This window comes from Danio rerio, chromosome 2 (assembly GCF_049306965.1).
Source record: "Danio rerio strain Tuebingen ecotype United States chromosome 2, GRCz12tu, whole genome shotgun sequence".
NCBI lineage: Eukaryota > Metazoa > Chordata > Actinopteri > Cypriniformes > Danionidae > Danio > Danio rerio.
In genome coordinates, this window is record NC_133177.1 from 58,300,396 (window position 1) to 58,322,500 (window position 22,105).

At 38.4% G+C, this 22,105-nt stretch overlaps 1 protein-coding gene across 3 annotated transcripts in view; it reads left to right on the forward strand.

Moving 5' to 3' along the window:
- The window catches only part of LOC101885373 (potassium/sodium hyperpolarization-activated cyclic nucleotide-gated channel 2-like), a 179,272-nt gene that overhangs the window by 122,893 nt on the left and 34,274 nt on the right, over nt 1–22,105 (forward strand). For all 3 annotated transcript variants that reach the window (XR_012394998.1, XM_073931626.1, XM_021468298.3), the window contains exons 5-6: nt 16,336–16,482; nt 20,492–20,732. Coding sequence is in view for 2 of the 3 variants with exons in the window: in XM_073931626.1 (XP_073787727.1) it covers nt 16,336–16,482; nt 20,492–20,732 (388 nt within the window). In the remaining variant the exon portion in view is untranslated. The remainder of the gene's footprint in view (nt 1–16,335; nt 16,483–20,491; nt 20,733–22,105) is intronic.

The window sequence follows — 22,105 nt, forward strand, 5'->3', positions numbered from 1 at the left end:
ATGTGTTTGGACTGTGGGGGAAACTGGAGGTAACCCATGCCAACATAGGAAAAAACATACAAACTCCACACAGAAATGCAAACTGGCCCAGTTGGGACTCGAACCAGCAACCTTCTTGCTGTGAGTCGACAAGGCTAACCACTGAGCCACCATGTCACACTATTATTATCATATTATTATTATTGTTTTTTTTCTTCTTATTTTTATGCAGATTTATATTGGTTTTATTAAAAACAAGTTTAGATTTGTCCACCTGTGGGGTTTTGTAGATGTCTGCATCACCATGTGTGGTATAAGGACAGGACGTGTTTGGATATAACTGTTGTTTGACTACACTTTGTTATTTTTGCTCATTTATTAGTTTACTGAAGATTAGAACTGAATTTAGAAATAGTTTTGAACAAATCTTTGTGCTTAATAAGCAAAATGAATTATCTTGGCTAATGGATGTGTTCAGTGGAGTGAGTTTCCACCGGTTCCTTACTCCACGAAAGTAAAGGAGTCAAGTAAAGAGTACAAGTAAAGAGAAAGAGGGCGAATGGAGGAGGCTCATTCTTTATTCTCGTGCTGCAGATGCTCTGTTTAACTGTTTTCTCGCGAGTGAACCGTTCAGTTTTTCTACTTACAAACTCCACCATGTAAATAGCCAACGAGCTACGAGATTTTTCCATCCTTAAAATAGCACAAGTGGATTCTGACACGTCAATAATGCTTTTGCACCCTGCGCTTTAGACTTTGTGCTTTGTTCGTTTGAACAAAGCATACCTATTAACCCTCCTGTTTTTCCCGGGGTTCCAACACAATCTCAGGGCAATTCGTAACTTTTTCATTTAGTGGCTAATTCGTATGAATTCGTACGATCTAATTCGTACAATTTAGTACGATTTGCTTATCCCCCAATGACGGTTGGGGTTAGGGGTGGGGTCAGGTGCCACGCCTCCTTTTTAAAATCGTACCATTTCGTATGACTGAACTTGTACGAATTCGTACGAATTAGCCACTAAACTGGCAAAACGTAAAATACTTACGTTTTCTCGTGAGATCAGGCTGGGGGTTCTCATGTATTTTAAAGTTCTATCCCTTTATCGTCCTGTAAAGGTATTTTCCCGTATTTCTCCCGTATTTTCAGTCTTTCTCTAAAGGGTGGCAATAAACATTAAAGAGCCCCTGTTTTGCATTAAAACAAGTTATATTTTGGTTTTAGGGGTCTCCAACAACAGGCTGATATGCGTGCAAGGTCTTATAATATGCTTATAATATGCATTTGTTTTTACCTAATTATCCAAGCGACTCCCATATGATTCGTTCAGCGATTCATTTGTTCCCAAACCCCTCCTTAGCCCGATGCTAATCTGCGCTAATTGGTTCGATGACACAATCTGTTGCGATTGGTCGACAGCGTTCAGCACGAGACAGCCGAATCTCTGTCAGTGATCGTCATCTTGGCGTCGTGATCAGTCCCGTGAACCTCTAGTGTGTGGAGGGAAAGTGCTTGCACCTTTTAGCGGAACTGTAAGTACATATTTGGATATATACTGTATCGACGTCGATGCGATCCAAGAAAAGATCCGAACCCAACTCGATTCGTTTATTCGAATCTGAGTCAAATATTTCGCTAAAAAGTTAATAGTTTTAAACATGCTGCTCTTTTAGATTTAAACCTTAGCTGGATGATTTCATTTCCTTAGAGCTGTGTTACATACTGCATGAAAGCTTATGTTCAAAAACTCAATAATAGGGGCTCTTTAAAGAGTCGATCCTCCTTATACACAACCCATACCGTCGAACCACCAGGGGCCGCCCCTTGCTCTTAAATGAGAGTCTGTACTTTTGTTTTATTTAGGCATGAAAACGCCTTAAAATAAATATAAAAAGGGTGGGATTCCTTTTCCTTTTTATTACAGGTGCCGTTGCTTCTCCTATGCAATCCTTTAAAACAGATATAGCAGTGCGTGACTGTCAGCTGATGCTCTCCATAGTGATAAGTAGACGCTGTTTCCCAAACAGATTCTGTACATGTGATTTGAAGCTGAGCAAAAGTCTGGGTTTTGGCTGCATGTTTGAACCGACATATACACATAATAATAATAACATCTAAAGGGTTTTCTTTTTTTAAACACAACAAATTTTGTCCTAAATGAGTGTAAAAAGTTAGGAAAGCAGTCGAATGCTTTCATTATAACGTTAGATGTGTGCATTTTCAAAGTGACACCTGTTATTTATGTAACCAAATGAAAAATTCCAACCCGGGGTCATTGTAGAAACGTAGCCCCGCGGACGTTTCTGCGGACCGCGAAATACGTCCCTGGAGGTACGTATTCCAGCGTTTTTGTTTTCGTGGATCCACGAGAGGCCGCTGTGAGCGCTTTTTCACGTCTTGAGTGCGCGCCTGCGCTGTTCTCACGCGAAAAGCCGCCGGAGGCCGCTGTGGAGCGTCCGTCCGTCTGTCCTATCGGCCCACCCGACCACCCTCCTCTTCCTCCTCCTTCCCTAAACCCAAGCCACGGTTTGCAAAAGCCGTCCAGAAAAAAAAAAAAAGCAGAAGCCCTCATCTTTGATCTCGACCGCGTTTTCGGATCCCGTTCTTGTCCTTATTTTTCGGATTCTGTTTTTCATCTTACCCGATTTCTGCAACCGATCTTCCCCGGACCCTATCCCTGTCGTCCCTGCGGCCGGCTCCTCTTCCTCCGGGCCTCCGCTCCGCCGACGTAATGCTGCGAGCTAAGCGGACAAACTGGTAGCAGCGGGAAAGCCCTCCACTCGTAGGCGAGCCGTCGACCGGCGAGCCACACCGCCCCGCAGCGTTCGCTCTAGAAAAACTAAACGCGGCCGTATGTACTTCCGGCCACGTAAATCGCAGTCTCCAGAAACATCTGCGGGGCTACGTTTCCAGAATGAGCTTGGGTTAAAAAAATTCAAACAAATGAGAGATTCATTCACTGCTCTTTAATTAGAATGTGTAAGTTATACAGTGAAGAAACGGCTAATGAGATTTAATAACTTCATTTTATATGCTTATAAGCTATTACTTTTAATAAGCTGAACTGTTTGCTAATTTATTTGCTGCTAATGTATACTATTTATTCTTGTGTAAATAATAATAATAAAACATATTGCTAACTGTTTATTTACAATGAAACCGATTTTGAACAGATGAAATGATGAACAGATTTAGTAATTTGGTTAATTTTAGCGGGGTATTTGTTTTTTTCATCATAACATATCTCTTATTATGGTGGGCATATCCCTTATTTTCACATCCCAATGTTGTCAGGTATAAAATGGAGCTCTTGGAATGATTGTAAGAAAGTGTCTGGTGAAACTGTGCAAAAACTGTCAGTTAAAGTGTCAGAGAGATGAAAGAATGTGTTTTCTACAGGTGGTTTGTCAAACCCACTCACCTGTGTGATGCACACTCAAAATTGATCATGTTTTTGAGTTGTCTTATGGTATGGTGGGGAAAAGAAGACCCCCTAAATATAAAATCAGTGTTCACCTACTAACTCAATGAGAAAAGCATCATGTTTTGAGCCGTCCTTGATCATAACCTCTCCCGCTGATGGTTCTATCGTTTATTTTTTCTTCAGTTTAGCTGTAGATGAGGCGAGTGAGGATGTAGTTTGACGTCACAGGAGTTTATCGTTCCCTCTCTATCGCATTGCTTTCTTCTGACTCCTCCATTAAACACAATTGTCTTTATCGGTCCATCAGTAAAGCACTTAGATCAACACTGCTGGTTCTCCAAATGAGGAAAGTGAGTGACATCTTTACCGTCTGGATCAATGATACACTGGGAAAAGCAGTTCCAGGCTATAGATCCACTGGAGAATGTGTAAAATAGTCTGATGGTGGGCTTTGCATCTAGGGAATGAAGCCATGCAGTGCAGGTTTTCATAAGGACCGTAGTGAAGCAGATATTCTGAATAAACAGTGATGTTCAAGATTTACTATGGTTTTTATGCCATATTATTCAATAGGATGTTCAAGTTCTTAAAGGGCACCTATTTAACCCCTTTTTCAGGATTTAGGATAAGTCTCCAGAATGTGTCTGGCTTAAAACACCCATCATTTTATTTGTTATACGTTTTATAGGTGAATTGAATAAACTAAATTGGCCGCAGTGTATGTGAATGTGACAGTGTATGGGTGTTTCCTAGTACTGGGTTGCAGCTGCAAGGGCTTCGGCTGTGTAAAACATACTGTAAAAGTAGGTGGTTTCATTCTGGGCTCTGATGAATAACACAGTAAAGAGGGTCGCACACCGGATGCAGATGCTTCCTCAGGTTCAACATTGAAGTCTTCAGTGTTGAAAGTATTTTAACAGCTGGCAAACAAGTTTGGCACTGAGCTGTTATATGTGTGCCCATCTCGGATTTCAGGGTGAAATTATCTTTGAATTTCCAGCAATAAAATGCATTTTTATCACTCGCCATGGTGGCAGCTCTCAGACTGGTTGTAGTAGCCTAATGCTTTTAGCGGCAATCAAACCGAAAAACCAACTAAAAGCATAAGAATAGCACTGCTTTAATAAATGGCCAGCAGAAGGCATTGTGCATATCAAAAACAGGCAAAGCAACAGATATTCTACATATTATACAGATAATATTCAACATATTTAGACGTAACCCCATTTGCTATCTTTAACATTTTCACATGTAACTGTAATTTAAGTACACTTTTTTTTTTAAGTAACTTAAACTGATTACATAACACCATTTCATGTAATTACTTCACACTGGATGAGAGATCATCATCTTCAGCTTAACCTCACGAAAACGGAAATGCTTGAAGTTTCTGCCAACCCAACTCTACATCATAACTTTTCAATCCAGATTGGACGGGGCGACCATTACTGCATCCAAAACAGTGAAAAGCCTTGGAGTAACGATTGATAACCAACTAAACTTCTCTGATTACATTTCTAGAACTGCTCGATCTTGCAGATTCGCACTCTATAACATCAGAAAGATCCAACCCTTCCTACACTCAAAAAAAAAAAAAAATTGTTAAATGAACATGATTCAATCGTGGCACCCTTTATGCATCTAATCCAATCAAGTAAACCTGAACTGCTTTGAACATGTTGTATGAACACAAAGCACATTTGTAGATAAAACATGGTTTCAATATGTCAGTCTAACTTCTTTGCAACTAATTGACTCAAAATGTTTGTATTGTGTTATTCTAATTAAAATGATTCTAATTTACTCAATGTAACACTAAAGCTTTACTTTAACAAAATGATGTCTTGTTAAATCAGCTAGTAAATTTCTTGTTCAATATTGTTGTTTAAATTACATTTTTTAAATGACAATACTATGAAGCAAGATTTAAAATTAAGTAATTCAACACAAAAAGGACATGAAAACATGACATATATATATATTTCTTTTATTATAGCCTTTAGCAGGCACCAATCACATTTAAACAAATTTCTTCTTTAATATTCTGATACAAAATGTTATATAATATCCAAAATTGTAATATGTAATATAAAATGTTTAAGAAACATTTAGCCAACAAAATAACCTTGGCTCTTAAGAAAACTGATCCCCAAGCAATACCTGTAGGATGTTAACATCATTTTTTTTTTATCAATTGAGTTTAAACAGCTTTCTTCACTTTGGTACTCCTATTCAAAATGTAAAAGTATAAAATGTATAGGAAACATAGCCAACAACATAACATGCACAACATTCAAGCTCTTGGGAAAACAATTCCCAAACTGTACCGAAAACATGCGGTGATACTTCTTCTTGTTGTTTTCGTATGGTGACATCCAAACGCACTACCGCCACCTACTGATATGCACGAAGTGACTCTCCAGAGTGAGAGTTGTTGATTTGAAGCGTCTCAGTCTCATTGAATCAACATGTTCTGATCAAATTCATTTGATTATTTCTTGATTCAGTTTGAATCATTTAACATACGTAAACTTGATTTGTTCTTTTCAATCTGACAAATTTTTATTTTGTAAATCCAATACATGCATAGTTGATTTTTTTGAGTGTATCTGAACATGCAGCTCAACTCCTTGTTCAAGCTCTTTTTTTCTCTCCAGACTGGATTACTGCAACTCTCTACTAGCCGGGCTCCCACCTAACTCCATCAAACCTCTTTAGCTGCTTCAGAACGCAGCAGCAAGAGTGGTCTTTAATGAACCTAAAAGAGCACATGTCACTCCGCTGCTCATCCGTTTGCACTGGCTGACAGTTGCTGCTCGCATCAAATTCAAAGCTCTGATGTTTGCCTACAAAGCGACTTCTGGCTTTGCTCCTTCTTATCTGCTCTCACTTCTGCAGCTCTATGTGCCCTCCAGAAACTTGCTTTCTGTGAATGAACGTCGCCTCTTGGTTCCATCCCAAAGAGGGAAGAAATCAGTTTCCCAAACTCTTGCATTCAATCTGCCCAGTTGGTGGAATGAACTCCCTAACTGCATCAGAACGGCAGAGTCACTCGCTGTCTTCATGAAACGACTAAAAACTCAACTATATAGTCTCCACTTCCCTTCCTAATCTGCAATTGCCTCTCTGGCTCCACCGCTAACTGTATTACAGAAAAAAAAAATACAAATGCTTTGCTTCTTACACTTTACACACCTAATACTTGCCTACAGCACTTATTCATTGTTGCTCTTATAGTTGTGTAAGTTGCTTCCTTGTCCTCATTTGAATGTCTCTTTGGATAAAAGCGTCTGCTAAATGACTAAATGTAAATGTAACTAGTTACTCCACAACACTGGCCACCCCCTTAAAGGGTCATGAAACCCCCCACTTTCAGTTAGGTCTACCTCAAATTTTTTCAAAAAATGCATCATAATGGGCGTGAAGCTCCGTGATCGAAGGCAGGAGGGGGCATGGCAAGCAGAGGAGGGGAGAAGGAGGGGAGCGAGCAACTGTTGTCAGTTAGCTCACAAAATGAGACTCAAACCGTGAGGAGACCCATGAGTTTATAGTTGTCACGTTAGCGTGATCAAAACAGGAACAAAAACAAAAAGGTGCGGATCCAAGTGCAGATATTTATTTACAGTGAAACAACGAGGTGATCAAAATACAAAGTAACAAACAAATGACAAAACCAGAAACTAAAACAGAGACAAGGCTCAGAAACAATAACACTAGACTTAACAGAACAGAAACAGAAACTTAACAGAAACAATAACACTAGGCAAAATTACAAAAACACGATCAGGAACAAAGAACTATGAATACAAAACTTACTGGATACTCGGACAAGGAAGACAATGTAGACAAACGACGCGATGACAAACTGTGGTGAAATGGTTGTATAAATAGTCCAGATAATCAACGGCAACACAAAACAGATGTGATGACAGGTCAGTGTAGGTGTTCCGGTGTGTGCGCGGGGCATGTATGAAAATGTAGTTCTTTCCTGGGACGCTGCAGTGCCTACAAGTCCTAGTGCACTACAGCGCCCTCAGGTGGTCACAGACGGATGTGACAATAGTTTACGAAGTTAAAAATGCAAAGAAATAAACTGTGATTTAACACCCTGCTACATTTGTTATTCGTAATTTCATAAACACAACCACAATTTATATTATTATGAAGATAATTGTGTTCATAAACACTATAAATAAGGTCTCAATCCCCGGGTCTGAATGCAAACTCAGTGCAGCAGGTCTCTTGCCCTGCCTATTTCAACCATTAGCCCTGCTGGTAATCTGGAGGATTTGGGCAAACACAGCAGCACGGTGATGTGTCTTAATGTGAACGAACTCCTGATAAAAGACAAAGTCGCCAATCTCCACCATACTCGTACAACTCCCCCGACCAAAATGCTCGCTGCACACACTCATCGGCCCTGACAGGATCGCATGGAAAACATGCAACAAACCCTGTGGATCATGGAAGCAAACACATACGACCCTTCATGATCGGCTAAATACTGTGTGCCGTGGACGCGGTCTCACCCAGTCATCAACATGGGTCTCACAGCTTGGCACTGGCAGGTCTGCCTTGCCTTCGGAAAGCACGTGTAGTCATGAATAATTAAGAAGCCGGCTCTTCTCATAGGATAAGAAAACTCTGCTATGAATAATAATGAGAAACCGACGCGTCATCTTTGCACCTGCAATTTTGCGCTACGTCACTGATTTTGATCCGCCCCAAAAATAATTTTAAACCTGAAATTAGCTGAAATCAGCTGACAAAAGCTCAAAATGATCCAGTTTTTCCCGCAATTAAAGCTGACAGCTGCTAACATTGTCTTAACTGATGCTCAACACACACACACACATCTGTTAAAAACCCAAAAAAAAGTACTTGAGGGTTTCTTGAACCTTTAAGAGTTCTGTTTGATTATGTTTGTTGTGATTAGGGTTGTAACGGAATGAATTTTTTACGGTATGATAATAGTCTAAAACAATACCACGGTTTTACGGTTTCGCGGTATACGGTATGTTACAAATGTTACAAAATAATAGAACAGTGAAGCAAATTTGACTTTTTCCAAATAATATATTTTCAGTTACTATAAACAACACCACTTACAATGAACAAATAAAAATAAGAAAATAATAAATAATGTGTCAAAGTCCAAATAAAGTCCAAATAAACATGGTGCAAATCCTCAGTAAAAAAAAAAATATATAAATATTTACTATACTGTAAATAGTTACATAACGAAACTAGATTCAATATGGAACATCCTTAGGTTTATGTGCCAGCATGGATATGGTTGTCTGTGAATATGGATTTGGATATGGTTGTCTACAATGCAGACAAACAGCTGCACCTTCATTTGCGTCTTTTGAAAACAGCAAGAGCAGCAGTTCGTCTTTGCTGTGTCACTGTTTTGTCATGTTTCTGTGCTGCTGTGCATGCAAAAGTACTTAGTATGAGAATTATTTCATGCAAAACTCTTTTTTTGCGTTTTATTTAGCCGCGCATAAATGTACGCCTATCTCTCATTCCGTGTTGTTCAAAAAGCTCGTTTTTGGTCCACAAACAAAAGTGAAACCTATGCTTATTGGTTGTGATATAGCGAGTTTGAACCAATCTTGGCATGGAGGAGGGACAATGCATCAATGTATCATGTCTGATTTGTCCGGAGACACAGTGACGAGCGTTTCTTTGTCAAATCAGCGTTGTCAAATTTTGATGACGTAACCGCACTGATTCCGGAGCCTCCGGAGCCGCGAATGTTATGTGATACAGCACTGGAAAGCTGAGATTCTCTTCTTTATGCCAATCTTTGAATTGTATGAATCAGATCAGCGGATCAAAAGTTATTAAACATTTAAGAGCAATACTTATTTTTAGCCGCGGGCGGCTGTCTCGGTCTTTAAGGGTTAAAACCGTTGATATGCAATTGTTCATGGTATGATAATCGTGCACATTCAAATCGTGGTAGACCGTCATACGGGTATATTGTTACAACCCTAGTTGTGATTGACATTTTAATCCCTGTAAGTTTGAAACTTCTAAGCTGGAGACGTTTGAACTCTTTTATGTCAAAAGATCAAAGAAAGTGTGGTATTTTGTTTTGCCGTGACCTCCTCTTAAAAAGTGAACTTTGAACTTTGAAGTTGTGGAAGGAGCAGGGCGACAGCGGGTCCTTTAGAAAGCTCAACACTCAGGCAATTACTCTTACAAGTGGTACAGGAGCTTTACAGGTGCGTCAGTAACACCTGTGTCAGCAATGCTGTGCTGCAACAGGGCACACACACACGAACGACCGCAGTGCTGATGTCTCCAACCTGACCTGCTTTCTCTGTTTTGTGCAGATCATTCCATCATTACTGTTCTCCTTCTGTCTCCGTAAATAACACAGTTTGAGGGATGATGGGCTTGTTAGTGTTAACTAATGGTCTGAAGCTGGCATCTGGGGTCACACCTTGCCTGAAGAGCAAATACTGACTATGTCTGAATCAAAGCAATGCGAAGGAACCAAAGGGCAGGTTTACACTCCATCACTAATTTTTGGACTACAGCGATTAGGAATGGCAACACGGTGGCTCAGTGGTTAGCACTGTCACCTCACAGCAAGAAAGTCGCTGGCTTGAGTCCAGGGTCAGGGCATTTCTGTGTGGAGTTTGCATGTTCTCTCTGTGCTGGCGTGGGTTTCCCTCTGGTGCTCCGGTTTTCCCCGCAGTCCAAACACATGTGCTATTGGGGAATTGGATTAACTAAATTGGCTGCCCTACTAACAAAACTGCTTAAACCAGCCTAGGCTGGTTGGCTGGTTTTAGCTGGTCAACCAGTCTGGTTTTAGAGGGGTTTGGCGATTTCAAGGGCTGGTTTCCAGCCATTTCCAGCCTGATCTTAGAAAAATGAAAAATGACCAGCCTGAACCAGCTAAAACCAGATTGACCAGCCTGGTTTAAACTGGACATAGCTGTTTTTAGCTGGACTCCCAGTTGGCTAGGCTGGCCAAGCTGATTTTAGCTGGTCATCTCCCAGCCTGACCAGCTAAGACCAGGCTGGAAATGGCTGGAAAACAGAATGGAATGGCCAAAACCCTTCTAAAACCAGCCTGGTTGACCAGCTAAAACCAGCCAACCAGCCTAGGCTGGTTTAAGCTGTTTTTTTCAGCAGGGTGTAGTGTGTGTGTGAATGTGAGAGTGTATGTGTGTTTCCCAGTACTGGGTTGCGCCTGGAAGGGCATCCGCTTTGTAAGATATGGCAAACATAGTTGGCGGTTCATTCTGTTGTGTTGACCTCTGAAATAAAGACTGAGGGTGCTTTCACACCTGTGAATCGATTCAGTTGTTCCGAAACAGAGATTACAATTGTTACATTGTTGCTCTTTGCTCTTGGAGCGGTTCGCTTTCACACTGCAAAGTTTCTAATCGGACCAAAAGAGCATAAACAAGTCACGTGTGAGTAAACTCTCCTCACATTGGTCAGTGTCAGGGTTTATTTTGCAGCGTCCTGCTCATTTGTCAGGAGAGGTGATGGTTTGAATGTGATTGACAGGGTGTGCGCGCGCGATGTGTCTGAGGAGAGATGCGGTGGGGAGGGGTGAGAAGGGTGCGCGACGATGCCTATTTGAGGACCGGGAGGGAAACGCAAGATTACCGGGAGATCATCACTCGTTTGCGGGCATCCGGAGACTCGCGAAACTTCCCGCCCTACTCATAATTCTCTCTTTATATAGCCGTATGCCCATTACATATCCATGAAACACTGTGATATAACCGCGCTCGGATCTGATCGCTTTCTCACTGTAATCAAACCGCTCCAGGGTTCGTTTCAATCGAGCCGAGACCACCTCATTCAAGCGATCTCAGGGTGCTTTCACACCTGTGAATCGATTCAGTTGTTCCGAAACAGAGATTAAAATTGTTACATTGTTGCTCTTTGCTCTTGGAGCGGTTCGCTTTCACACTGCAAAGTTTCTAATCGGACCAAAAGAGCTAAAACAAGTCACGTGCGAGTAAACTCTCCTTACATTGGTCAGAGTGTCAGGGTTTATTTTGCAGCGTCCCGCTAAAGCTGTCAGGAGAGGTGGTGGTTTGGTGGTGATTGACAGGGTGCGCGCGCGATGTGTCTGAGGAGAGACACGGTGGGGAGGGGTGAGAAGGGTGCGCGACGATGCCAATTTGAGGACTGGGAGAGAGACGCGAGATTACCGGGAGATCATCACTCGTTTGCGGGCATCCGGAGACTCGCGAAACTTCCCGCCCTACTCATAATTCTCTCTTCATGTAGCCGTAAGCCTATTACATATCCATAAAACACTGTCATATAACCGCGCTCGGATCGGATCGCTTTCTCACTGCAATCGAACCGCTCCAGGGTTTGTTTCAATCGAGCCGAGACCACCTCACTCAAGCGATCTCGGAGCGATTACTTTGGCGCGGAACAGAGTGCGATTGCCCTGTTCACATATGCCAATCGAACCGCGCTAACTGGGCAAACGAGATACGTTCCGAAACAAAAGTGTAGGTGTGAAAGCACCCTCAGAGCGATTACTTTGGCGCGGAACAGAGCGCGATTGCCCTGTTCACAAATGCCAAACAAACCGCGCTAACTGGGCAAACGAGACACGTTCCGAAACAAAAGTGTAGGTGTGAAAGCACCCTTAGAGGAATGTAGCGGCATTTACTATCGCGATAAGGGTAAACGATGACTGTCGAGTCCACTGTGAATCTTTTTCTCATCTTTATTTTATCACATCTTGTGCCATCAAATCAGTGAAATTGCTCCATTGCTCCTCAGTAGCACCCGTCACCACATACCAACTCACGGTCTGAAAATTGTTTCCTCTTCCCTTACTGACCCTCCCACCTGGCTGCCTCAAATGCAGATTTCGACAGAATAAAAGTCTTCATCCACAAAATAAAAACAATAAAGCAAATACTATAAACATGAATTTTATACAAAGCAAATGATCAAACCTGAATACAATAATTATCAAATGTAAACTTAATAATAATAACAATAATCCAATCAATAATTATAATCATCCATCCAACCCATGTAATCCAAACATAATAATAATAAAAAAGATAGAAATGGCTCCAATAAGGAAGGAAAATGAATGAATGAATGATCAGGAATTGGCTAAACGTACAGAAAGAAAGTGCTGAACTGTTTGTTTGTCCTGTCTTTGTTCTCTTCTGGCCTCATTTATTTGTTTGCCTACAGAGTGACTGTGATAGTGTCTGTGGAATAGCGTTACCTTGGCATGCCTTGTGTTGTTTGTTTTCTGCTTTTTTTGTACTCCAGAGAAAGACGATTCTTTAGTTGTGTCATCTGTAGATGTTAAATCCTGTGAACTCACGCCGTCCCTTTGAAATGGCTGTCAACATTGGCAGTCGTTTCATTTAGTTCAGGTTTAAAGGACTGACATTGCTGCACTGCAAGCAGGAAGAGCCGAGACACTATATGCATAATAAAGTCGCTATTAAAACAATATGAACGGTTCTTGTTTTCAAATAGTTTTATTGCAAATTATAATAAATGATTTATCTATGCGCATGATTAAAAAATCATTAGGTGGCACGGTGGTCGCTGGTTCGAGTCAAGTTGGCATTTCTGTGTGGAGTTCGCATGTTATCCCCATGTTGGCGTGGGTTTCCTCCGGATGCTCCGGTTCCCCCACAGTCCAAACACATACGCTATAGGAGAATTGAATGAACTAAATTGGCTGTAATGTATGTGTAAATGAGTGTGTATAGGTGTTTCCTAGTACTGGGTTGTGGCTGGAAGGGCATCCGCTGTGTAAAACATGCTGGATTAGTGGTTGGTTCATTTCACTGTGGCGGCCCCTAATTAATAAAGGGACTAAGCTGGTTACACTTTAGAATAACTATCCGTTATAGCTAGTTAATAGATCATTAATAAACTGTTAGTTAATAAGTTAGTTATAAATGACTTGTTAAATGTTTAATGTATAACTGTGCCTTATAGATAGACAATAGATAACTTACAAGTTGTTAGTTAACAAGTTATAAATGACTTGTTAACTGTATTTTAATGATTTATAACTATATCTAATACACTAGTAATAGATCACGAATAAGCTGTTAGTAAATAACTTACTAAAGACTTGTAAAGTATCAGTCAATAGTTGATATCTTATTGAGATTCAATTCAATTCAATTCAGCTTTATTTGTATAGCGCTTTTACAATGTAGATTGTGTCAAAGCAGCTTCACATAAATGGTCACAGTAACTGGAACAGTGTAGTTCAGGTTTTAGTGTTTAAGTTCAGTTCAGTGCAGTTTAGCTCAGTTCAGTGTGATTTATTCATTACTGAGAGTTCAAACACTGAAGAGCAAATTCATCGATGCGTAGCTCTACCAATCCTGAACCATGCGAGGCAGTGGCAACTATTATTAAATGACTATTAACTATTCTTCATTTATTAACTGTTAGTGAATGAGGACTAGTTGCAACTTTAGAATAACGTCCCAATAACACTCACACAAGCTAATAACTAACACTTAACTAACATATTAACTCACACTTTACAGATCAGTTGTTCATAGTTTATTTACCATCTGATAGCAGTGAAACTTTGTAGAACAGCAAATAGATGGAACAAGTTCAAGCTACAGAAATTTAATGTGATATTTAAAATATAAAATGTTTTTACCTTAACCTTGTTCCATTCATAGGCTTTTCTGCGGGCTTTATTTTACCAAAGAAACTCCACAGATGAAATGTTGAACTTTGTGTTTAATGTATAGAAACAGACATACTGAGCCATCACATGGCAGAACAGCGGTATACAACAGAATACAAACCCATGAGGTTTGGCCACTTTTTGTGCTAAACATGAAAACAAAATAAGTAAAAACGTCTTTTATTAGAAAAGTTCTACAAAGTTTCAGTTACTTTTACTGACATACAGTGTCGTCTTGCCACTGTTTTGCAGCATGAGAAATGTCCCAAACACTATTTTAACTGTCCAAAATGGGCCAAAATATTTTGTTTTTACCAAGCGGCAACCTCCCGCTCTCCCTCAGGAAGCCAATACGGAAGTAACTAAAACTGCAATTCATGGGAAATTCCGCTAGTCCTGGCCGCTCCTGGCTCTAAAATAGAGCAAATTTCAATTGAGCCCACTGTTAGAATGGCCAACTTTACAGCAGAAAAAAGGTGTTTACAGCCTGGTACAAAAAAAGATTTTAGTTAATACAGCTAATATTACCCTTCATGACAACTGTGAGGGGGGTGAATTTTTTTATAACTCATCCGTTTCCTTTATATTAAGTTATATTAAGTTTGCATAATTAAGGGAGTGGCCACTTGAGTGACAGCTAGGTCTCGTTGGTCGCCGTCACGTCACCTCAGCTGAATCCTGCAGTTTAGCCACTGAACTCGGCATATTTATCGTATTTCTGTGTTGTTTTATGTGGCTTTACACAGTCAACTGCCTTTTGGACTTGTTTCCTACAATTATTAGATGGCATGGCATGCTGAGTGCACTTAATTGCGCTCACAAACCATTCACGTGGCCTCCGTTTCCCATGTGAGTAAAGTTATATACTTAAATACCATCTCTGTACATGTATTTGTTTTGTTTAAGATCGTTTATATTTATATTTAGAGCTGTAATGCACTCCAGAATCAGACAAATTGATTAGCTGTAGGCTCTAGAACCGTCATCTGAAGCGTTGTCATACAGTGTTATGCTGGATTTCATCAATAGTCTTACATTAACTAACACAGACTATATCTGAAGTGTTTGGAAGCAATTCGCGTTTTCCTCCTGTTGAAAAACGTCATAAGAACAATGTTTAGTGGCTCAATGTGTTACAGCAGGGTTTTTAAAAGTCTAAACACTTTATTGATATAGTGTACGACCAAGCACAAGTGGTCAGAACACAAACGAGTCTCAGGTGATAAAGTATTAAGCGTTTTCCCAAAGTAAAGTGTGTCTGAACCAGGTCCAAGCTAAATGCCAGCAGGTGTCTGTAGCTCCGCTCACTCTCCGCCTCTTTGCCCTTGTTTGGTATCCCGCCAAGGGTGTGATGACGCGTGACCAAAATGGCGACGGTTGGCCGCGCCTACTTGTGGCTTCTTTTGCGCTCTTCAGAAACCTATGGGTGACGTCACGGAGACTACGTCCATATATTTTACAGTCTATGGTTTTTACTGATAGTCTAAATATGTGTGTATGTGTGTATTAATGCATTAAAAAACAGTCAGGAAAAAAACTGCTGCACTATAAAAAGGGTTGCAAGCAGAACTGTTGCAAACTATTTATTCGTGTTGAATTTAAACAAACAAATTAAGTTTAATAATGTTCAACTTAATATGTTTGTTTAAATTCAGCCCAAATAAATTGTTTACAACCACTTAACATAAAAAATTTAGTAAATCCAAGGAATTATCTTTGAACAATTTTTTTTCAGTGTGTGTTCAAGCCAGAAATAAAGAATTTTTCATTTTATTACCCAAAGGTGACTTTATTGTGTTTTATGTAAAATCGGACCACGAGTCCACATATATGGACATCATTTTTCTCTAAAAGTACATCATATCAAAAGATGATACTTAGGTTTTATCCTAATTAGGTTCCAATAAGCCCAAATAGTAAATAAAAATAAAAATGCATGTAAAAAAACAGCTTGGACCTTAAGAGGTTAACACACCTCCTTTATAGATTGGCACACTCTTGAGTACACAAAGTGGCACAAATGGATAAACTATTTAAACTATTTAAACTACGTGGTGCAAAACATGAAAATTACTGTTGCACTTGTCTAAAAAGTGCCACAAATCATGCCAAACACGTCCTGCGCCTTATTGCGGTGTATGTTAGGGCCCAATATGTCTATTTGATGCCGACTCTATTATGAACGTGCTGTGCTGTGTTCTAATAAACAATTTATTTGTGTGTTCTTTATCCCTGCAGTACAAACAAGTGGAGCAGTACATGTCCTTCCACAAACTTCCGGCAGATTTCCGTCAGAAAATCCACGATTACTATGAGCACCGTTACCAGGGCAAGATGTTTGATGAAGAAAGCATCCTGGAGGAGCTGAACGAACCGCTCAGAGAGGTGTGTGTATGTGTGTCTGCAAAGGTCTGTCTGTGTGTGTAAACATCTGTGGAAAATAAGCTCCCAGAAGGCCTTGCGTTTCTCTCAGAGCTTTTCCAAAACAATGAAGCCGAGCTGATCTGGGAGCAGCTTCCAAACTCATTTGTGTCACAGTAAACAGCTAAATCCCTTCTGCCAATGGCTTCCGGCTTTAACTACATTTAATGCTGTTTTAGGACAGAACAATGCGCAGACATGAGAGGATCGTATTTTTTAAATAATTCTAAAGGGAAACGTCTCAAAGAATTGCAAAATCATTTCCCAAATTATTAAATGCAATATTTCAAAGATTGTTAAAATTATAACATTTGACAGAATGGTAAGTGTATTTTATTTTCTTATGTTATCAATAAATTAAGCAATCTAGGCTATAAAACATTTAAAAGATAATAATTAGTGATATACCCCTTGATTTTTTAACTTACATGCAAAAAAATAAATAAATAACATATTAACATAATAATTAAATACATGAAGGTTATTATTATTCATGCTATTATTGCATTTTTACAATAAATAATAAAAAAATGTATACAGTATATAAACATACTGGGCCATAATAATAGCAACAACAACAACAACAACAACAACAACAACAACAACAACAACAACAACAACAACAAAAACAACAACAACAACAACAACAATTGTTATATATAAAATTGTTGTATAAAATATAGATTTGAGTACATAAAAATAAATAAAATAATAAATATATAATTATTATATATAAATATAATTGCATATAAATATAAAATAAAAGAATACTAATAACAGTAATAATAATATTAATAATAATAATAATAATAATATCAATAATAATTATATTGATGACGATAGCAACAACAACAAAAATATAAAGTCGATAATTTATAATAATAAATCATTACATAAAAAACAACAACAATAATATTATATATATATATATATATATATATATATATATATATATATATATGTTTTACACAGCGAATGCCCTTCCAGCCGCAACCCATCACTGGGAAACATCCACACACTTTCTTTCACACACATACTAGAGATGCGCGGATGGGCTATTATTTCATTCGCAACCGCATGACAAAATTCATCATCCGTCCGCCATCCATCCGCAGTAACATTTTTGAACAATTTTTAAAACCGCACCCGCCCGCCATCTGCTGATTGGGCTCTTTATTTGAATGGCTTATTCCTTTTTTTTTTATTAAATGAATGTTTCTTTATTGCTCATTATAGAATAGAGAATGACTTTAATGTAGACATGCAGTTAATCCAAACGTGCAAGTCATTAATTGACGACGCTTTGAAGTTACGCTAAAGATACGAGGACGTGTCTTTTCACTTGATTCGATTCCTCGGTCCTTCAGTCTTTTCCTTGCATCCTTCCCTCGTAACGTTATCCCGGTGGGGTGGAAACACGAGGAAAGAAAGCAAGGAAAGGAAACGAGGATGCACAAATAAGAAATGAGAAGCACCCAAGCTCTCAGAATATCAGCAGTGAACTCCGTCTCCAATCGGCGCACAGGGACAAAAATAAATAAATAGCCTAAATTAAAGCACTGTACTGTACAACTTTTTTTTATTGTAGCCTAATAGAAAACGCATTGACACATCATTTCAACATGCTGCTATTTAGCCTACAACTAAATGCCTATTTCACTTAATTTATTAGTAAATAGATAGAATAATAAGTCATTTACATTATAGCCTAATAATGTTTACATTTGTAGTTGTCCATAGCAACACCAAAAACGTACCTGCACATTGCCTTGCCTTGCACATCTAATTAATGGGCACAGTTTTTCGATTTTTTTTAAATTTTTTGCTGTGGATGTTATTGAGCTTGTAGAAATCGGAAACAACACAGTTCTGCGACACAGATGAACCTTTATTGATATCTCTATCAGACAATACCTATTTTATTTGCCAAAAGAAACAACAGGCAGTAAAAAAATATTAACATAAATATCTTAATGTAGGCATAGGCTATAGTCGCATGCTTTGGCAAACAGTTGAAAATTTTGTAATAAAAACGTCATATCGTGCCTAAGCCTTGTAGGCTCAGTCACCCCCACAATTAGAAATTAAATTAGAAAAATAGATATGCCATCCCTCTTTGAGCGAACCTGACCAGGCTAAAGTGCATGTATGACAAGTGCCCCAATAACCCATGGACTTATGATTATCCCCATTCCCCTCAAACTTGAAGCATAACGAAATACTATGCCATTAAATTTGCGACAAAGAAATTCTGGCAAAATAACCTTAGCCTCGGAACGTAAAAGCGAGGCCAACATGTCTAGAATAGAATAGGCTAAACCAATATGAACGTAAAATTATCTATGTTAGCCTAAATAACATAGGCTAATTGGTTTAATATGCCTGACCTTAGGTCTAGTTTGATTTTTTTCTTGGCACAATGCAGGAATAAAATAGCATCTACAGTGTCAGGATTCAGACGGGAGCGCCTGCATAGCCACTATAATGCGCCCTGCTGCACTGAAGGAGCGCTCGCTCGCAGCACTTGTTGCTGAAATGCATATAATTCTCTTGGAAAGGTGCTGCAGTCGTGGGAATGACTGGCCTTATTTCTCCCAAAAGGAAAGTAGATTTTCCTCTGCTGATCCGTCTATACGGAAGTTTGTAGAGGAATACTTCTGTACTTCATCCAGAATTAGTGTATCCGATTCCTCCTCCCATTCTGTGAAGTCAGTTCTAGGCTTTTTCGTTGGTGCGCCAGCTATGAATATAAAAACAGTACAACCGCCCGCCACCCGCCCGAATTTAATAAAAATATTATTTTTTCGTAACGTCATCCGCCCGATCCGCGGTTTATCCGCGGAGTCCGCGGCTATAACCGCTAACCGCGCATCTCTAACACATACACTATGGACAATTTAGCTTATCCAATTCACCTGTACCACATGTCTTTGGACTTGAGGGGTAAACCGGAGCACCCGCAGGTAACCGATGCGAACTCGGGGAGAACAGGCAAACTCTACACAGAAACGCCAACTGACTCAGCTGAGGCTCGAACCAGCGACCTTTATGCTGTGAGGTGACATCACTACCTACTGCGCTAGTGCGTCACCTATTATTATTCATACTATTATTACATTTTCACAATAAAAAAAAAAAAATTTTTATACACAAAACATTTTAAAAACATACTCTACCTCAAGATACTTAAATAATAATTTCTATATTTATATGCGAATAAATAATAATAATAATAATAATAATAATAATACAGTACTAAGAATACATATAAATTTATTGAAACAGCAACAACAACAATAAAGTATTTAATTTATTATTAATCATATAAATATATATTATTGTTATTAATATTTATACTACTTTTACTTTTCACAATAAATAAAAATATTTTTACACAATTTCTTACACTATTTAAACATAATAGGTCTCAAGATACTTAAATGATCACTTCTATATTTACATAATTAATAATAATAATAATAATAATAATAATAATAATAATGATAATAATAAAAAGGCGGTGCGGTGGCGCAGTGGGTAGCGATGTCGCCTCACAGCAAGAAGGTTGCTGGTTGCAGGTGAATTGGGTAAACTAAATTTACCGTAGTGTATGAGTGTGAATAAAAATGTATGGGTGTTTCCCAGTGATGGGTTGCAGCTGGAAGGGCATCCGCTGCATAAAACATATGCTGGATAATTTGACGATTTATTCCTCTGTGGCGACCCCAGATTGATAAAGGGACAAGGCGAAAAACAATGCACAAATAATACAATAAAATTTGAATAAAAACAACAACAGTTATAAATATTATTACATTATATTATTCATACCATTATTCTTATATTATATCTTGTTATATACTGTATAAACATACTGGGCTATAATATACTGACATATTTTTCTGAATCTGAAATATCTGCTTATGTGTTTCTCTCCCTCTCTGAACTTTGCATCTGTTTCCTCTACCGTCAGGAAATCGTGAACTTCAACTGCCGTAAGCTGGTGGCCTCCATGCCTCTATTCGCCAATGCAGAGCCCAATTTCGTGACAGCGATGCTTACAAAGCTGCGTTTCGAGGTTTTCCAGCCTGGCGATTATATAATCAGAGAGGGAACCATCGGGAAAAAGATGTACTTCATTCAGCACGGCGTGGTGAACGTCATCACTAAGGGAACTGTCGGGATGAAACTCACTGACGGATCCTACTTTGGAGGTAAAAAACCAACTGACCTTGTGAATTAGGTGTGAATTAAACCATCACTTCACTTAATTAAACTGCTCAAATCCTCATTGAACCCATAACAGTTCTAATTATTTAAGCCAGATATGTTGTGACCTCCATTATCTTCATTGTTTTTTATTAGATTTACCGCACTTTAATCACTGAACTCTTGATCGCAATTTCGATGAAGATCTTAGCTTTATTTTGAGACTTTCACTTTTTATTTATTTATTTATTTATTTATTTATTTTTTATAGATTTTCCAGATGTTCTGATTTTGGTTGTAATATAATGACGCACATTTTTTGTTATGTTGCTTTGGAACAATATGTTCTGTGAAAAGCGATACACAAAGAAACTGGAATTAGAATGGAATAGAACGTAAAGTAAGGTAATAGAATGAAATAGAATAGAATAGAAAAGGAATGGAAAGGAAAGGAACAGGAAGGAAAGGAAAGGAATGGAACGAAATAGAATAGAATAGAATAGAATAGAATAGAATAGAATAGAATAGAATAGAATAGAATAGAATAGAATAAAATAGATTAGAATAGAACGGAACGGAATAGAATGGAATGAAATGAATTGGAATTAAACGGAACAAAACAGAAAGTTAAGTGAAGGAATGGAACAAAATGGAATAGAATAGAATGGAATAAAATAGAATGGAATAGAATAGAATAGAGTAGAAAAGAATGGAACGGAAAGTAAAGTAATGAAACGGAACAAAAAGGAACAGAACGGAAAAGATTAAAATAGAATAAAATAGAATGGAATGGAACAGAATGGAAAGTAAGGTAAAGGAATGGAATGAAATGGAATAGAATAGAATAGAATAAAATAGAATAGAATGAAATGGAATAGAATAGAATATAATAGAATAAAATAAAATAGAATAGAACGTAACGTAACGTAATGTAGCGTAACGTAAAGTAATGGAACGGAACGGAACAGAATAGAATAAAATAAAAGAAAATAGAAAGGAAAGGAAGGTAAGGAAAAGGAACAAAATGGAATAGAATAGAATAGAATGAGCATAGAATAGAATAGAATAGAATAGAATAGAATAGAATAGAATAGAATAAAAAAGAATATAATAGAATAGAATAGAATAGAATAGAATAGACTGGAATGGAACGAAGCATAACGAAAAAGAAAGTAAAGAAATAAAATAAAATGGAATAGAATAGAATAGAATAGAATATAATGGAACAGAATAGAATAGAATAGAATAGATTAGAATAGAATAGAATGGAACGGAGCGTAACGGAAAAGAAAGTAAAGAAATCAAATAAAATGGAATAGAATAGAATAGAATTGAATGGAATGGAACAGAATAGAAAGGAAAGGAAAGTAAAGGAATA